The sequence below is a fragment of the Protopterus annectens genome, chromosome 15.part0, assembly GCF_019279795.1.
Source record: "Protopterus annectens isolate FY-2018-M chromosome 15.part0, PAN1.0, whole genome shotgun sequence".
In the NCBI taxonomy this organism is placed as follows: Eukaryota; Metazoa; Chordata; order Ceratodontiformes; family Protopteridae; genus Protopterus; species Protopterus annectens.
In genome coordinates this window covers 487,401,239-487,420,976 of record NC_056749.1, presented here as the reverse complement: position 1 = coordinate 487,420,976, position 19,738 = coordinate 487,401,239, and the positions used below count along the sequence as shown (strand labels likewise).

The following is a 19,738-nucleotide window of genomic DNA, read 5'->3' as shown; positions in this document are numbered from 1 at the left end:
GTGATCCCGGGGATGAATTTTCTATTTCCCATCCACTCATCAAGATTTCTCTTGAAGAGGGCCAGTGAGGTGCTCTGCTTGACATGTATGGAAAGTCTATTCCAGAGCATGGGCAGTCTCTGGTTATGAACCTGTCCCTCAGCATGTTTTGTCGATTGTGGTAATGAGGTTGAGGTCTCTGGAGCGTGTGGTGTGGAGGGATTGGGATTTCTTTAGATGTAGCATTTTGAAAATAGCTGGGTCAGACATCACTTAAGTCAAGCAGAGATCGCCTCTAAGTAGGTGATATGAGACAGAGAACAGTTGGAGTTTTTTGAGTATGTCTATATAGGACAAGTAACGTAATCCTCCTCTATGCTACCACTCCTGAAGTTGAGTGGAAAAAATACCAGGCAGCAAACTGGAACAAGGTAAACTGGAACAAGTAAAATCCAAAAGTGATCCAAAAGAGTTTATTTCTTAAGCGCTTTTCGTCTGCTACTAAAGGCAGACTTCTTCAGAGTAAACTCATCAAATTGCACACCTAACTTATACTAAAAGCGTAATTAATTAATTGTTGTTGACGAACAATCATTACAAATTTAAAGCAACAATGGCTAAAATAAATTCAGTACTAAAGGTCATAAATTAATTACATAAATTGCAATAAACATCTTACAATATATATCCTGTTTACTAACTTATATCATACCAATAAAACATATATATAAAATAAACATATATATAAAAAATATATATAAAAATATATGTGTTACATATACATCCTTCTCAAATCTAAAACTCACATAACAGTATAGTTGGATGTAGTCACAGATGTGCATCACATTTAGTTTACATTCCATATTGTTATAATAACTTGTTGGACTATAACTTTGTCTCATGTTCTAAACAGACCTTAACAAGTTAATTATGGATGTTTTCATATTGTTACATATCTATCTGTTTAAACTAAGTAAACTAAGGATGCACCCTATAGAACATGTTTCATTGAGCCCTGGAGGGTGGTATGTTTCCAACCTAATTTGCCATCCCAGTTCCAACGCTAGTAATTTTAATGAGGCTGGACCACCTCTACTGTCTTGTTGAACTTGGTCAATACCAATGAATTTAAATTGATGGTTTGGGTTCTCCAAGACATGTTTAGCTAGTGCGTTTGTTAACTTTCGCTTCCTGATAGCATACTGATGTTCGTAAATTCTGTCTTTGAATTTACGTTCAGTTTTCCCTACATACAGTGATGTACAGTTCTGGCATATGGCTAAATATACTATCTGTTTGGAATTGCATGTATATCTATGTTTAAGTTTAAATTCACCTTTGTTCGTTTTAAATCTGTTAGATTCTATAATGAACCTGCAATAATTACAGGTGTGACATCTAAACATACCTGGGGTTCTTACCAACATAGGTTTCATTTCGAACCAAGATTTAAGGTTCCTACCTCTTCTATATGTCACTGAAGGGGTGGATCCTAACTTATTAGATAAAGTTGAGTCTACCCCAAATAGTTGCCAATTATTCTGAATAATTTCCCACAGAGTGGTACTGTCAACTGAGAATGTAGTGATAAATCTAGGAATGTCTGACTTGTCTACTCTCCCAGAACCCACTGAACTTACTGCTGTTACCATACTCTCTATCGCTCTCATTTGCAGGAGTGGCACATAGAAATTGTTGTTTCTCTTAGTGGTGATCTCATCTATAAGTTCATTAAGTAAACTACAAGGATATCCCCTACTAAGAAACATAGTTTTGAGTGTATTACATTCTTCTATGAAATCTACTTCTCTACTATTAATTCTCGCTGCTCTAACAAGCTGCCCTTTCACTACTGCACGTTTTTGTGTGTAAGGATGGCAGCTTGTGAAATGTAGTAGAGTGTTGGAATAAAGTGGTTTCCTGTATATTTTAGAAGTGAAGCATGCCATGTTCATGTCTTTAGTTAAAAGAATGTCCAAGTATGCCACCTCAATACTACTGAACGAAGAGGTAAAAGTAAGGAAATCAGTGGAATTATTCAAATGTTCAATGAATGAAATAGCATGTTGTTCATTTCCATTAAAAAGAATGAAAAAATCATCCAAATACCGGGTGTAGTAGACCAACTGGTCAGAAAATGTAGGGTTGTTCAAGATATATAGGTGTTCCCATTGTGCCATTACAAGATTGGCCACGCTAGCTCCATAAGGTGAACCCATCCCTACTCCCACCTTCTGCAGATAAAAGTTGTCGCCAAACATAAAGAAGTTCCTAGGTAGTGTTAGATCCAGTAGTTCTGCTACCAATGAAATCTCGTCACTCCTAGCCTCCCTGGCTCTTAATCTGTCACAGACCCATTCAATAGCTATATCCAGGGGAATACTGGTATATAGGTCTTTAACATCTATTGTAAGCAAGTTGAAATGTGCTTCAAAGTGTATTTCATTGATTTTAGATAGAAATGTCCATGAATCTTTGCAGATCTGTGACTCCATGGTGACATACTTCCTTAAAATGTGGTCAACAACTTTTGCGCAAGCATAGGTGGGTGATCCACGGCTGTCTATAAGTGGACGCATAGGCGGGTTATTCGTGTTCTTATGTATTTTTGGAATCCCGAATAAAGATGGAATTCTAGGGTGAAGCGTGGTCATGTAAATGTACTGTTCTTGATCAATCCTACATTCAATGTACATCTCTTCTAGGTGGTCTTTAATTACTTGGTAGGCGATATTGATTTCATTTTTTGAACTCAGAACATAGGCTTCAGTGTCCAAAACTGATAACATACGTGTGAAATAATCATTGTTGTCAAAAATTACAACTCCTCCACCTTTATCGGGTTTACATATACGCAAGTTGTTCATTTGGAGAAACCGAATATTATCTAATTCTTCACTATTTCTGTGTGAGAACTTGGTGTTACGGTTCTTTATATGTCGCCTGATGTCAAGTTCACACATCAACTCAAACATAACTAGCAGTGGATGTAAGGGAGGGTTAAACGTACTGGAAACATGTAATTTGTTATTGTCCATTAAATAAGCTTCCCCTCCCATCATCAACTTTAAATTAAGTTTACGTGTGAAAAGTTTGACATCAATTAAAGCTTGAACTAAGTCAAAATAGTGTTCAGGTACGTAAGTTAAACCTTTAGCCATTAAATCCGCCATTTCAACTGAGATGTCAACGCTGGTAAAATTATAAACATTAAAGTCACCTATTGTATTAGTGATAATAGTGGGTCCATGATGTATATTTTCATGACTCAACTCAAAATCTTCTATCTCCAGTAAAAGATCATGATACCTAGGGGAATTTGTAATGTCCACTAACGGTTGTTCCTCAACGGGTAATGGTGGTTCTGGCGTTGGCGTTGTGCTTTGGGACGTGCTCCTAAAAAATTCCCCTGTTCATGATGTAAATCCCGACTGTTTGTGTTGTGTAATTGGTGGATGTCTGTGTTATTTTTGTTCAACAACCTTTCACTCCTACGCAGTTCATTATGTGGCTCAGATATCTCACTGTCCTGAAAAACAATCTGTTCCTCACTCCCGTATCGATTGTTGTCGGGTGAACTGTTGTGGTCATGGACTACTGCACTAGCTAAGTTCATATTAGCTCCATTCCCACGTATGCTACCTTTCCCCTTCCAAACCTGACTAATATGGGGTTTAGGATAAGCTAAGCCTTTTTTTTATAGTTGTTTTTTATAGTTGGTTTTGTTATTTCTCAAGTATATAGGACAAGTGTTTAAGGCCTAGGCTACTCTTTGTGAGGTACATTTGCAGCCTCTCCAGTTGTTGCAGGTGTCTAGTGAGGTAGATGCCAAATGAGGTATTGTACTCTATGATTGGCCTAATGTGGGAAGAGTAGAGGGAGACAATAACCTCTTTTCTTCCTGGATGCAAAACCCTTAGTAATGAGATGTGCCACAGAGGACATTCTGACCACAGTGGCAATGTGGTGGTCAAAAGAGAGGTTGCTGTCAACCTGTGTTCCCAGATCTAATACAACTCATGTGTTCAGTGGACTACCATCGATGTGGTAATTCAAGGAACGGAGTTTTTCCCAAGGGGGATGACGACATTTTTTGGCATTGAGTTTAAGGTCATGGTTCTGACACCAGTCGTTGGTCTCAGTGAGGCCTTTCTGTAGGATGTCAATATCACTTGGTGAGTTAATAGCTTCCAACTTGCAACAGTCTGCGAACTTTGTCAGCCAGAGTCCCTTCCTGTTGGCCTGGACTTCAGAGAAGTAGATACCAAACAGGAGAGGTCCTAGGACCAAACCTTGTGGGACTCCACTTGTGACTAGTCTGCATTCGACTTGGAGGCAGCTACTTTCACACTGTGGGTTCTATCTGTGAACCAGTTTGCAACCCATCTAGTGATATAGGGATTGATGCCCAGCTTAGTGAGTTTTTCTAGGATTCCTGAGTGGGGAATGGTATCAAAGGCCTTGGCCAGATCAAGGTAGGCTACATAAACCACCTTACCTTCATCCATAGCTCTGGCAACTGACACAAAGGAGTCGACCAAGTTGAGCAGGCATGAGCTACCCCCTCACAAAACCAAACTGTGTGGGATCCAGAGTCTGGCGATTCCCTATATCCTTGTTTATTAGGTCCACGAGGATGCGATCAGAGCTTTGCATATCAGACTTGTCAGGCTAACGGGGTGATAGTTCCCATGGTCTGTAGTTATTCCTCCTTTGTGGAGAGGGATGACTGTAGCAGTACGCCATCTGGTAGGGACAAAGCCTGAGGTGAGGCAGTGATTGAACAGGGCACACAGGTGAGGTGCCAGTTCACTCTATAGTTCATGTAGAACACAGCCAGGGATATTGTCAGGTCACATAGAAGCTGCAGTCTTGGCCTTGGACAGTGCTGTTTTAACCTGTGCAGCAGTAATACTGGGTGACTGGCAATCTACTGGTACTGTAATTGGTCCTTTAGGAGGGGAGAGAGGAGTAAAGTTGGCACTGAATTTGTTGGCCAGTATACTGACAATATCTGTTGGCTCGGTATAGGAGGTACCATTGTGGAGTAGCTCAGAGCAAATCTGGGTATTGCCTTGGAGATTCTTTACATAACTATAAAAAGCCTTGTGGTTGTCTTTACTATCTGCTGCAATTCTGTTTTCATAGCTAGCTTTAGAGGATTTGATGAGGAATCTCAACTTTTTTGTTGAGGCTGATTAAGGGAGTTTTTTTTTTCAGTCTTGGGACTTCACCTTATTCCGCATTAGTTTCCTCCTCCTGTTGTAGAGTTTGTTTAAGGCAGGGGACCACCAGATTGGGTTCTTTTTTTTTTTGGAGCAGAGCACCTTCCTTCTATTGGGTATGGCGAGATCAATGCATCTGTGTACGTGTTCGTACAGTGCATTGGTGTATGACTTGGCAGTCATGCAACTATTCTCCATTTGGATGGGTGCTGTGAAGTTAACCACCTCTGGTTTTAGGAGCTGAAAGTTAGCTTTGGAGAAGTTTTTCATGGTGGCTACCTTTGCGGAGGTTGGGGGGGGTGGGTTGGGGGAGTGGGGTGGGAGGGATGTGGATTTCCAAGGTGATTAGTTTCTGGTCAGATCTAACCAGGGAGGAGTTGACTATTGGTGTAGAGCAATGGTCGCTCATGTTAGTAATAACCAGGTCAAGGATGTGGCTACCTCTAGTGGGGGTAAGAATGAGCTGGTCCAGGGCATTGGAATTAATGAATTCCAGGAAAAGTACAGTTTTGTACCTACCATAAATGTAGATGTTCGAGTGTTCACACTGTTGCAGTCATTACACTTGGGTTATCCTGCCATCAGGCAGTCCCGCAGTTGGCCAGAGTTCCAGTGTCTTGGTCCGGCGTCAGTTGCTGTCGCTTCTTCCCTGACATCAGTGTGCCAGGGTTATATAAGATGCATCCAATGCCATTTTCTTCAGTTTTTCTTGCCCCAGATGTCAGGTGCCCCCAAGTAGGTAGGCAAATACATATTGCTAATAAAAAATATACATATGAAATAAAAACAACACCTACAGTTACAAGCAAATACACCACAAAGGTTGTATAGGATAGAAAGGTATTGTTAAGTCCAGCTAGTTCAGAGGGGATGGAGGGAGGGTAACCTGGACTGCAGCAGTGTGAACACTTGAACATCTACATTTATGGTAGGTACAAAACTGTACTATGTTCATCGTGTTACACTAATGCAGTCATTACACTTGGGTAGAATCCCAAAGCTAAGGTTGGGTGGCTGGTCTATAACGAGTTAGGATTGGCTATGAGGCCCTGCAGAACTGCAGTGGCAAATCCTGCTCTGGATTTAGAGTAAAGAGGCAGGTGATAATGCTTGGTAAAGGTGTGCACTGAACTCCAAGTTGCAGCCTCCAAAATTTCCTTGGTAGGTACTCCGCTGAGAAAGGCTGTTGAAGTGGCTGTTGCCCTGGTGGAATGTGGCCCAATGTTATTTGGGACTGATTTTCCATGCTGTGTGTAGCAGTAACTAACACAGTGTCCTATCCATTTGGATATAGTCTGCTTTGAGATAGCCTTGCCCTGTGATCCTGCAGCATATGCTACAAACAGTTGCTCAGTATTCCTGAAAGCTTTTGTTTTGTCCAAGGAGAAGCGTAGCTGCCTGTGTATGTCCAAAGAATGCAGAAGTTTTGCCCCTTTATTCTGGGGGTTTGGATAAAAAGTTGGCAAATGGATGGTTTGGTTAAGAGCCACACTAGATACCACCTTTGGCATAAAGGTAGGGTCTGTCCTTAAAGAAACCCTGTCCTGATGAAAAATTATAAAAGGTTCCACTGCCATTAATGCCTGTAGCTCTGAGACTCTGTGCTGAAGTTACGGCCAGGAGCAGAGCTGTTTTCCATGTTAAAAATTTTAGATCGGCTGTATTGGCTGGCTCAAAAGGTGGCAGGGTCAGTTTTTCCAAAACGAAATTGAGGTCCCAAGTTGGTGTTGGTGCTCTCCGGGGCGGTCTTATGTTTTTAGCCCCTCTGAGGTACTGCTTTAGCAAGGGATGAGAGAATAAAGGAGGATCCGTGTTGTAATGTGCTGAAATGGCAGAGGCGTGGATCTTAATTGATAAGGATAAGCCTCTGTCTAGCATCTCAGTTAAGTATTGTAAAATCTGAGGAATGTTTGGAACAAGAGGATCAAGGCTTTGAGCCTGGTTCCAGGCGCAGCATCTCTTCCATTTTTCTGAGTAAGCTATCCTGGTGCTAGGCCTCCTGGCCTCCAAAATGACATCCATAACAGCTTTAGAAAGAGGTGTTGCCTGTTTGACTAATGAATCTGCCATGCAGCCAGGTTTAGGGTTTTGAGCGGACCGTGCAGGATCGGATTGTTTTGTTGAGTCAGAAGGTGTGGAATTTGAGGCAAAATCCACGGTGGGCCTTGAGCCAAGTTCCTTAAGATAGGGTACCAGTGCTGGCGTGGCCAGTCTGGAGCAATCAGGATCATCTGTGGTTTTTCTTGTCTGGCTTTTAGGAGTACCTTTAAAAGGAGAGGCAGTGGCGGGGAAGGCATAAACTTTTAGGTTTTTCCAGCTGAACAAAAGAGCATCCACTTTCCATGCTTGTTTGTGATAAGTCCTTGTGCAGAATTTTTGTAGTCGGCAATTCAGTGGGGAGGCAAAAAGATCTATGTCTGGGCATCCCCATATTTGCGTTACCATGCTGAAGATTTGTGAATTCAATTTCCATTCGTGAGGGTCCATGATATTTCTGCTTAGATCGTCTGCCAGAGTATTTTTCTTTCCTGGCAGGAATTGTGCTTGCAGGTGAACTTGATACGTTAAGAGCTGTGTTCCACAACGTCATGGCTTGCCTGCATAGGGGATAAGAATGAGTGCCCCCTTGCTTGTTTATGTACCACATTGCTGTGGTATTGTCTGTCTAATAATAATTGTCCTGGATGCAGAAGGTCCTTGAAAGCTGTTAGGGCATTTTGAACAGCCAACATCTCTTTTTGATTGATGTGAAGATGCATCTGGTCAGTGGTGCACTTGCCCTGAATGCATTTTCCTGCCATGTGTGCTCCCCAGGCGTAATTCGATGCATCTGTTGTTAGAGTCTGCCTGGCTGTGGGTAGGGTAAAAGGCTGACCCTTGCTTAGATGACATGCCTGTGACCATCATCGAAACTCCTGTTGTAGGCAGGGAATCATTGGTATTACTGCTTCTAAACTGTGAGTGTCGAGTCCAAACACTTTTTAGGTACCATTGTAATTTCCTCGTATGCAGTCTGGCATATGGTATTAGTAGTATGCAGGATGCCATGAATCCCAGGGCCTGCAGAATTTTTCTTGCAGGGAGATGGGACTTTTTTGCCAGTAATTGTAAATATTGAGTTAGTTGAACTTGTTTGTCTGGCGTGAGGTAAGCCATCTGGGCCGTTGTATTTCAGCTGGCACTCAGGAATATAATTTGTTGTGAGGGCACTAGTTTTGACTTCTTTTCATTTACTGTGTACCCAAGAGAAATTATCCACCTTTTTACAAACGCCAGATGCTGTAGAAGAATGTCCTTTGTCTCTGCTTGAATGAGGCAGTCGTCCAGGTATGGATATATTTGAATTCCTTTTTGTCTGTAAAATGCGATTACTGGTGCCAGGCACTTTGTGAAGACCCTGGGCGCAGTAGATAAGCCAAAGGGCAGTGCAGAGAATTGATAGTGCATTGTACCAGCTTTGAATCTGAGGTATCTTCTGCAATTTTGTCTGATAGGGACATGCAGGTATGCCTCTGAGGTCCAGAGTAGCAAGCCAAGCCTTCTTGCCCTGCATGGGCAGAAGCTGCTGTAATGTCAACATATTGAATTTTGGAATATCCAGGTAAGTATTTAGAATTGAAAGGTCTAGTATGGGCCTCTAGGCCTTGTCCTTTTTGGGGACCAGGAAGAGTCTTGAGTAAAATCCTTGTCCTTGTTCCTGTTGTGGTACTTCTTGAATAGCTTGCATGTCCATGAGGGCTGAAATTTGTTTTTGTGCCTCTGCCCATTGATTTTGTGGCAGGTCTGGCATTCCTTTTAGCCTTGGTAAAGTATGAAATTGGTAAAGTATGAAAGTGGAACCTGTAACCTTGAGACACAATATTCAGAACCCATTTGTCTTGGGTGACTGTTTGCCAGTTTTGAGAAAAAAAGTGCTAGTTTTCCCCCTAAGGGGGGCTTCCAAAAGGGAAGTGCTTGGCGTAAGAAGGGGAAAGTCATTGTGACTGTTTCCTGTAAGGTTGAGACTTGTTGCCCCATTGTCGTTGTCTGTTTGAGCCTTGGGGTTGAGATCTGCCTCTCTGTGGCCTGTCTGACAATGGAAAGGACCAATTTTTTGTTGGCCAATTTCTGCTAAATCGAGGTGGATGTACCTGTAAGAAATCCTTGACTGTTTGCATAGATTTAGCTTTATCCTCCATTTTCTTTAACACCTCTTCTGCCTGAACACCAAACAAGGTATCATGCTGTAAAGGAGCATCCAATAATTTTGCCTTAACATGATCAGGTAAACTCTGTTCTTTTAACCAAGCATGTCTTCGAATCACAGAACCTGTAACTGTGGCTCTACAAGAGGCCTCTAAACAATCAAAACCACATTGCAGAGTATATTTTCCCACCTGTTCAACTGCATGCAATAAATCCTGCATTTCTTTACAATCAGGAGCTTCTGAGCTTGCAAGCACTTTCTGTTTTAACTGAGCCATTAAATATTGTTGGTACTTAAGCATGTGAAACTGGCAATTTAAAGCTCTTACTGCTAAAGTTGCATAAGTGTACACTTTCTTCCCCCATCTATCCAAAGCTCTGGAATCTCTGTCAGAGAGTACTGGATTTTTTGCAATGGAAGCCTTAACCCCTTTTGGACCCTGGGAAATAGTTTCTGGATCAGCAGAAGGGTTTTTATAAAGAAACCTGTGAGAGTCAGGGACTCTACAATACCTATCTGGCTTTGCTGGTGCAGGGGGCAAAGAATCAGGAGATTAGCTGGATTCAGAGAACACACCATCCGCAATATCTAGCACAGGCTTAATAGCTAGGGGCCTGTGCTGAGGCAATAAAAGGAAATGCCTGAGCCTTTTCTTGGATTCTGAGTAATTCTGACTTTCCCAATGGAAATGCTCCCTCATGGTATGCAAAGTTTCCCCAAAATAATAATTCTCAGGAGGAGAGGCTGAAGGGATAGATTCTTCAGCATCAGAGTCCTCATAGGGGGGTAGAGAGCATCCCTGGTCTGAAGAGGAATCAGAGGAAATGGAAACCTGATCAGAGGAATCATAGTCTGTATCCTGCCTAGGCCTTTTCTCAGGAGGGGGATGGGAACCCCTGATTAGAGTAATGAGGTCTTCGGCCATTTTAAGCATCTGTTTCTTAGGCATGGAGGACTTCCAGGAGAATGCTGTACTTGTTTCTTTGTCTTTAATGGTACTTTTGTCTTGGCTGTTGTTTTAATGGTAAGTTGTGAAGGTCTGAAAACACCCTCAGAAGCCGATGCCTGTTCAGCGGCTCCGGACCCATCTGAGGGATTAGTTTCCGTAGGCCCAATACCTCGAGTTTCCAGAGGCCTAGTTGTCGCCACGTGGGAGTCGGAGGCGGCCTGTGGCTCTGAGGTAGCGAGGGTCAGGGGCTGTGAAAGCACCTCACTGAGAACCGGCGACTGGCCTAGAAGAGGTTTAGTCGGTTTTGGACCTCGGCTGCCTGTCTTTATCCTTGTCCTTGCGTTTTTTTCGGTATTGTGGTCGTCTGTTGATCCGACAGCATAGTATAATTGAACCTTCGGCCAAAGTAGTGCAAAGCAAAATCAAAATGTCTTTTTATAGTGCGTTTGTTAAATCTAGCACAAAACCGACTAGTGATGTCGTGATCAGGGCCTAGGCATGGAATACAGTAAGAGTGGAAGTCTTTATGAGGTATTTGCTTCCCCCAAGAAATATAATTAACTTTTTCTGACATCGGTCTGAGGCAAGAAAAAAGTTTCCCCAACGGGGTACTTAGCGTTACTGAAGACTGCGGATCTGAAATTCAACTTCGATAATCTCAAGAGTCGGCCGACCAGCACTTGCAAACTGCTTCTGCTTCGGGCACCGCGCGGCAAGAACGACTGAAGAAAATTGCATCGGATGCATCTTATATACCCCTGGCGCACTGACGTCAGGGAAGAAGAGACAGCAACCTACGCCGGACCAAGACTTTGGAACTCTGGCCGACTGCAGGACCGCCTGACGGCAGGATAACCCAAGTGTAATGACTGCAGCAGTGTAACACAATGAACATTGTTGGGTTAGTGTACTGCTACATGTTTTCCCAGTTAATGGAGGGGCAGTTGAAGCTGCCCAGTAAGAGTGCTAGGTTGGACCCTAACATTCTCCAGGGTGCTTAGGAACGTGAAGTGAGAGTCTTGGGACATGGTTGGGGATCTATAGCAGGCTACGACATGAATCTGTGTCTTACCCAATGTTAGCTGCACCTGAAGTATCTCAGATGTGTTATGTTGGACTACCAGTCTAGAGAGGTGTGTGCATCCTTTATGAACATGGAAACGACACCACCTCTGGAGCTTCAGTCCAAGTTCTGGGGCCAAAAGGTGTGGAATGAGTTATGGCCTGGTAGTGCAGGTGTGTTTTCTGCTGCCTTGAACCAGGTCTCTATTACAGCACAAATGCCGATGTTCTCCATTTTAAGGAGTGCTTTGAGCAAGTGGATTTTGAGATTTAGACTTCTAGCGTTGAGCAGCATGACCCACATATTGCATTTGTTTGCAGCTGTTATGGTGGTAATTTAGTCTTGGGAATACCGACTAAATAATGGCACTACAAGGGGTGGCAAGAGCCTTGGCCAGTATCTGGAAGCTGAGGGGTGACAGATGCAGGCCATCTCTAGCAAAGCAGTGAGGTCTGTCAATCATGTCATCCCAGGGAGACAGAGACTGGATCCCCTTAGAATGACACCAGAAACTTAGCCAATTGTTGAACTCAAATCATTTTCTGCTTGTAATGTGGTATCATTCCGGGTTATGGTAGGATGCTGCTCAGGACTAGAGTCATACCCGCCTGGGCTACATAATCCGAGAGCTCCTCCATGTCTCTCCATGTAGCCCAGGGAGGCACATCTCAAGTCATTCACACCCACATGTACAACGACAGAGTCATATTTGTACCTTTTGTTCAGGGACCTGAGTACATGCATTATGTGGTGGATCCTGGCACCTGACAGGCAACTGACTGTTACTTTCTCCTTATTCAACCTAGTGAGTGGGACATCAGTGTGGCTCACCATTGATTCACCTATGATTAGTATGTTGTGCATGGAGTTTTGCCTTAAGGGCTTTGGTTGAGTAGCACACTGTTTGGGAGAGTTGTGTGTCTCGTGATTAGTGTTGCGGTCGAGCGTGTTTCTGCCTTAGAGGTTTCTACTGTTTGGGTAGATTTTTATTGAGAGCTTCCGAGAAGGTGGATGTGTGGTTTGTGTTATGTGAAGGCAGTGCTGGTGTGTTTTCTGGAGGGCTATGTGTTCCATGTGGTGTGGTGCAAGTGTTGATCTTCTCCTCTTGACCAGCTATTCCGGTATTGGCTGGAGTGTGTGTGGCTTCCAATTTGGATATTTAAGTGCATCTCTCTCAAGTCGGAGTGCTGGGAGGTAAGAAGAGAGGGTTGTCAGTGTACATGAGGCAGTTGCTACATTGCCTTAGGATGCCCAAGTTCACCAGGTTAATCGGAGAAAGTACAGGGAACTGACCTTTAGACATGCCTGGAGGGATGGGCATTAATAATAAGTACTGGACCTGTTTCCTTGTACAACATTTAGTGCTGGTAGCACTTGTATGTGTTACAATAATTGCTACAAGAAGTCTGGTAAAGTGCTAAACTAATAAGCTAGTAAATGTGTAGAAGAGGAGAGAACTAGCTGATCTAAGGGAAAAATTGAAGAGCAGACACTGGCACCGCTCAGAAGCTTACAAACACTCCTGGATACAGCAAATCTGTATCTGGACTAGACTAATTACAGGAAAGGCGGGAAACAAGTGCAAATGCTCGATTTTAAAGCTGAAAGAGATAGAAAATCTGCCCAAACCGTCAATAAACTACAATTACTGGCCCAAAAACCACTCCTCTTGTGGTAGATAGGTTACCTAGTGCTTACCACTCCCACTGATAAGCTAGAAGGCTTCCCTCTAACACAGAAAGGCTTGGGGGGCTCAGAAAGCTTACCAACAGTCCTGGATACAGCAACTTTGTATATGGAGTAGGCTAGTTACAGGAAAAGCAGGAAACAAACGGCAGATAAAACAGCACTAAAAACAATTGAAAGTGCAGTGCAAGCTAGCACATTTGAGTGTGTAGCAGTATTAAAGCAAATACAGTTTAAATAAATGCAATTTATTCAAAATCTATTCTGAACTTAATCAACTCTGAACAGTTAAAAAGTGCAAAAATATATACTTCGCTCTGAAGCACACTCAGTCAGAACACAAGGAAATTTCTTTCAGTGAAGTGCAAAGGGAGAAAAGAGGAACAGAAGATAATTCATGATTAAGAGCCTAAGTGGGTTGGCCTTCTCAAATGCTCTCTCTGTATTAGGCAGAAAGAACACTAGACTGTGAGGAGTGTCCAAGATCAAATTTACAGTAGAGGCGAGCAACTGCCAAGCCATCAACAATAACACCACAAGAATAGGGTGGGTGGGTAAAACCAGTTTCAGAACAGAAACATTACATATATATATATATATATATATATATATATATATATATATATATATATATGTCTGTATGCATATATATATATATATATATATATATATATATATATATATATATACACACACACATATATATATATATATATATATATATGCCAGCAAATACATATAATTCAGTCAAGCAAAAAGTGCCAAAAAATATACTTATTTTGAGAAGCACTCCAAGTCAGAACACAAGCAGATTCTAAATGGTATGCAGGAATTTACCAACTGAACTATTTTTAAATCAGCAAGCCTTGAAACAATCAGATAACACAAAAGCTATTATTCCAACTTAACAACACAGGAATAGCGGGGTAACCAATTTCAGAATAGATAAAAGAAAAAAAATATATGTATATGTATATGTATATGTATATATATATATATATATATATATATATATATATATATATATATAGAATTATATGCCAGCAAATATATATATAACTCAGTCAATCAAAAAGTGCCAAAAATATACTTATCAGTTTCTTTGAGAAGCACTCCATACAACTACTGAGTGAGTCTGAAATCTCCCAATTAAAATATACATACCAATTTCAATCCAACCTAGGACACTTATTTTATTTTGGGGAATAACATGTAAACTGAGTTCCTGCTAAATTTACACCATGCATACCAAACATTCTCACATACTACTACAGATATCCAACATCTTTTTCTCCATTTCCTTTCTAGGTCTGCCTGACACACACATACTACTGCAAATAAGGTTCCAGTCCTCACCCACACACAAATTTGCTTGATAAACCTTTTTCCCTAAGTTAAGAAGTTCCACAGCAGTAGTTTTTTTTTTTATGTGAAATTAAATGCATGCTAGCAAAATCGCCTGCTGCGAACACCCTCTTATTACCACACATAGACTTATTAATGTTCCTTTGTTCATCTTATTAACATTGGGGGCTCCTCTCACAATTAAGTATTACTCTACTGTCCTCTATTCCTGATGTTCTGCTGATTGCCTGCCATGAAATCCTTTCTTTACCAAAGTCGAATTTCATTCCTTCCCAAGTATTGATCCAGTAAAATTGCTACTTATACCCTGCACTTCTTAATGCAACTCAATGCTCTGAAATTTAAATTCCATGTCAATAGTGACAAAAGTAGCCATTCAGACAAAAAGCTCTTTAGAATGTATGCTTCCATCTTGCAGCTCACATGTGCACATCAATGACTGGCAGGCTATCTTGTATGTAGTTGCTTCTCCTCATCTATATATGAGCCCACTACACTGCTAGACTTTTTACTTCAAGAAAAACACTCAAATAGCTAAATGCATTTTAAATCCCTTACACCTTTTTAGCTCACAACAAACTCACACCTATATACAACTTCCGAAAAGGAACTGGCTTGACTTTGTGCATATGTATGCTGTAAGGCCAGAAACTTGACAGGATATATATTTTCACAGTTGAAGATGCAACTGCCTCTGTTCTAATCCTCAGAGAAAAAGAATGGATGGAAGAATGGAGTGGATAAAAGATACCTTATAAAACAATTTTAGAAGTAAAAGGGAAAGCTGTTATTGTGGGAATACCATATGCATCTCATTTTTGTACTGAAGATTCTACAGCTACAGAATCTGCTAAAACAAAACTACTAATGGAAAACAGTTTAAGATGTGAACAACAGAACCACTGAACAGTAAAATCTTAACAGACTTAAGCAGCAATGTTCAAAATGTGCTTTTCACTTAAGCCTCAAGATAAAAGATCCCTTCAAAAAAATGACTGTGTTGAGGTGTTCATTTATCGCAGTTTTGCTTCTTTTTTCTTTCAAATAATAGACTAACAACATAGTAAAATCATAGACCTTCATAGTGAAAGAAATGTAGACCAGGTATAACCAGGCACTAAAGGAATGAAGGGAAGGGTACTAACTTGGCACCCAAATGGAAAATCTGCTTTTGCAAGGCACTCTCCTATGCATGTTTCTTGGCAGCTTACAGAACATCCAAAATCTCTTCTAGTAGGAAATCTTGTAGTGATGGAACCAGAACCTCATTTGGAGGTGCTCAACTTTTAACAGCATTGGAGATTCCTGCACTCTGACTGGAAGTTAATTCTGGGAAGGCTAACAGTGCCAAGTCTTCATGAAAGGATAAAGCCTTGACTTTAGCCCACGCAACTAAGATTCAACTAATGGCTTGGGCATTTTACAGTATGGCAGGGGAGGAGGGGCATACTCATCCAGAAGGGTGGAATGGAATCCATCTACAACCAGTACCACCTCTAGTGAAAGGTGGGGGGTCTTTTATTAAGTTAAGCTAAACTACTGAAAGTAGTGTGAGGGCTCATGAGCAAGAAGCTATGAGGGAACTCTTACACTAACAACAAAAATCAAGTCACATTTCTAATGCTCACTTCTCAATCCCCTCATCGCATTTCTTGGGGAGAGGGAGTAGTCATAGATGTTATACACCAAGCAGGTCTTTCTCTGCCCGGAAGGGGGGGGGGGACATGCCTGTAGGGACAACCAAGGCTTGGACACTCCCCTAGTGGTCCAGGTTGCTGCTTCAAGAATAGAATTAGTTATCCAAATTCTTAAAAAAGCACCAGAAGACACCACAGCCCTAGTGGAATGCGCCTTGACAAAGGAAGGAAAGCTCTTCCCACCGAGAACAGCAAAAGAAATGACTTTAGATATCCAAGAAGAAATGGTTTGCTTGGAAACAGCCAAACCTAAAGACCTATGATGAAAAGAAACAAAAAGCTGTTGAGATTTACAAAAAGCTTTAGTCTTCTCCAAATAAAATCTCAGTTGTCTATGCAAATCCAAGGTGTGCAAAACCTTCTCAATAGCAGACTGCAGAGAAGGGAAATAAGTGGGCAAAAGAACTGAATAATAAATATTCAACCACCTTGAGCATAAAAGAAGAATTAGTATGAAGGGACCTGTCCTTATGGAAAACTAAAGGAGGAAAAACAGTCATAACAACTTGCAGCTCAGATACCTGCCTGGAAGAAGAAAGGGCCAAAAGAACAGTCTGCCAAGAAGAAAGGGCCAAAAGAAAAGTCTGCCAAGAAGAAAGGTCCAAAAGAACAGTCTGCCAAGAACAATGCTGTAAGGAAGCTGAAGCAGCAGACTCAAAAGGAGCCAGAGTCAACTTTTCTGAAACAAAATTAAAGGCCCAGGAAGTAGTGACAGTCTTCCTTGGAGGCCTAATGTGAAGTAAGTCTTTAATAAACTGTTTGACCGCAAATCTAGAGGCTAAAGTGGGAGTCAAAGGGAGGCAAGCAGAGATAGCGAATAGGTGGGACTTAACAAAAGAATATGCACACCCAGCATTGAGCACTTCACATGAGAGAACCACAGATACATCCATAGAAAGTGGATCCAGGTTACGAGAAAGACAACAAACAGAAAATTTCTCCCATTTCAATAAGTAAGCTTTCCTAATAGTGGGTTTCATGGCCTCCTGCAGGACCCAAAGCATGTCTTCAGAATAAAAGGTGTATGTAGGAAATCAAAACCCTATCACCAACAATGTCAATTGAAGAGCGGTAAGGTGGGAATGGGTGTGAGATTCCATGTCTTATGTGAGTAGGTCCACCCTGTGAGGTGACGTGATGGTAGCTTGTGGCAAATGCAGAAAGAGGGAACTAAAGAGCATCCTGTTTCACCTTTAACAGGACTCTGGGAATGAGAATAAGGGGAGGGAAGGCATAAAAACAAAATCCCCTTCCAAGAAAAAAAGAGAGGGCTTTCACCATCCAGGCCAGAGGGCATGGGATTCTGGCATAAAACAGTGGAAGATGTCTATTCAGAGGGGTGGGGGGGGGGTATCCCACTGGTGGATAATGTCAAGAAACGCATCCCTCAAGTATCTACGCATGTGATAATGTTCTGGACCTGCTCAGAGAATCTGCCAGTATGATCTGATTTGAGGGAATGTAAACTGCCTGAAGGATCACTTGATGCTTGACAGTCAGCTCCCTAACCTGAAGGGCTAACCTGCACAGGAGACAAGACCTTGCCCCCCCCCCCCTTGCTTGTTGACATACCACATCATGGTGGTGTTATTTGTGAGAATCTTGAGAGGACCCAGAAGAGAGAGAATGAAAAGCCTAAAGAACCAGCAGAAAAGCTCTCTTCTCTGACACTGATGTGGTCTTTTTTTGTAAACGCGACCAAAGACCCTGTACTTTTAGGGAGCCGAAGGCGGACCCCATCCCACATCCAAGGCATCTGTGAAAAGTTCCTGAGAGGGGGCTGGAGGTTGAGAAGCAAGCCCCAGATGAGGGACAACTGAGGAATCCACCACTTAATTTCCAGCTTGACGCGTGGAAGTAGAGGGACTAGAAAATCTAAAGGATGAGAATGTTGAAGCCAAACTGACTTTAGAAACCACTGAAGCTTTTTCATGTGGAATTTGGCTGGAGGGATCATAGGAATGGTGGAAGCCAAGTAACCCAGAACACTCAAATTCTCTGGCTGTAACAGAAGCCAGAGGAAGAAGGGAGTGAAAGAAAACAATGCGAGTTAAGGCCTTGGGAGGAGGCAAGGATGCATTGCAGTAGTCTGGATCCTGCAATCTAGAAAAACATTATCTTGAGGAGGACTCAGGAAGGACTTCTGGAAAGTTACAGTAAATCCCAGGCTTTGAAAGAGAGAAATAGTGAAGTGCAGATGCTGAACTAAGATCCTCAGAGGAGGCCTGAATTACCAGGTGGTCCAGGTATATTAAGACCTGTATCCCCCTTAGCCACCAGAAAATCACAGGAGCGAGGAAGTTGGTGCAGACTCCTGGGGCAATAGAGAGGCCAAAGAGCTAAACAGAAAACTGAAAATGCCAGGAAGCAGCATAGAAACAAAATCTTCCTGAAAAGGGGTTCAATATGAATGTGTAGATAAGCATCCCTGAGATCCAAGGAAACTAGAAAAGCCTGAGGAAGTAGCAGAGGCAACAAGGTTTGAAGGCAAAGCACTGAAAGGAAGGGGCCTTCAAAAAGATGTTTAGCTGAGAAAGATCTAGAATTGGACTACAGTGGGGACCAAGAACATTCTGGAGTAAAACCCCTTCCACCTCTGAGGAGCTGGAACTATATAAACTGTTCCTTGAGCCAAAAGACCCTGAGGCACCTCTGGAAAAAAGTGCAGCTGTTCCTGAGGAGGCTAAGGAATGCCCAAAAATGGGGGGCGGGAGATTTCCAAACCATACAATTACTCTGGCGAATTATGGAAAGAACCCATAGAGTCTTAGGTGACCTTTGCCCAAATAGGAAGGGGCAGGGAAAGATGCACAGACAGAGGAATGTGACTGAACAGGAAAGTCAGACAGTACCTAGTTTGCCAGGAAAAGGAGGCAGAGTTTGGGAAGACTTAGCAGGATGAGTCCTTCTACCACTCTTTTTACTTTTGGAGGAAGGGCGAGTGTCTACGAACAAAGGCAAGCTTATTACGATAATTGAAAGAATGAGTAAAACCTGGAACACGATAAAAAACACCTTCCTTTAATGAAGACAAAACATATAGATAAAATCCAAGTGCTCTAGTAGACTGAGCGCTTTCGGCTCTTCAGCCTTCATCAGATCTAAAAAATGAGCTCTGTTCACCAATTTAAAAACATGATTCCATCCAATCAGAAATCTTAAAACCGTAACTCTTCAAACAGAAAGAAGCTTTATGAACAGTATAAGCATGATCAAATAATTTTAAAGCGTCTGTTTTAAGTACAGGCTTCAGTGGTACTATGTTATTTAAGACAGGATGCCTATCAGCTCTAAGATTTATTATCCACTCAGTTTCTCGTATTTCTGTAAGATTTTTAAGATCACCCCCACGAGGGTTAGGTACAATGAGATCCAAGACCATAAAAGTGAATGAGTGTGTGGGAGACTGTGCAACATGAGCAGCTAGTGTATTGTTGGTATCAACTTTGGTAATATCTCGCAGATGTAGCATAATCCTGACCTTAAAACAACAAGCTGCACATTTCTTACAGCTAGCTAAAAACAGACGCTCATGTTTTTAAATTAGTGAACAGAGCTCATTTTTTTAGATCTGATGAAGGCTTAAGA

At 41.9% G+C, this 19,738-nt stretch overlaps 1 protein-coding gene across 1 annotated transcript in view; it reads right to left on the bottom strand.

The window, feature by feature from the left end:
• The window catches only part of LOC122789778 (phosphatidylinositol-binding clathrin assembly protein-like), a 2,259,505-nt gene that overhangs the window by 1,710,031 nt on the left and 529,736 nt on the right, over positions 1–19,738 (bottom strand). Inside the window, exon 6 of the mRNA XM_044057218.1 lies at positions 4,629–4,650. Coding sequence (XP_043913153.1) covers positions 4,629–4,650 — 22 coding nt within the window. The remainder of the gene's footprint in view (positions 1–4,628; positions 4,651–19,738) is intronic.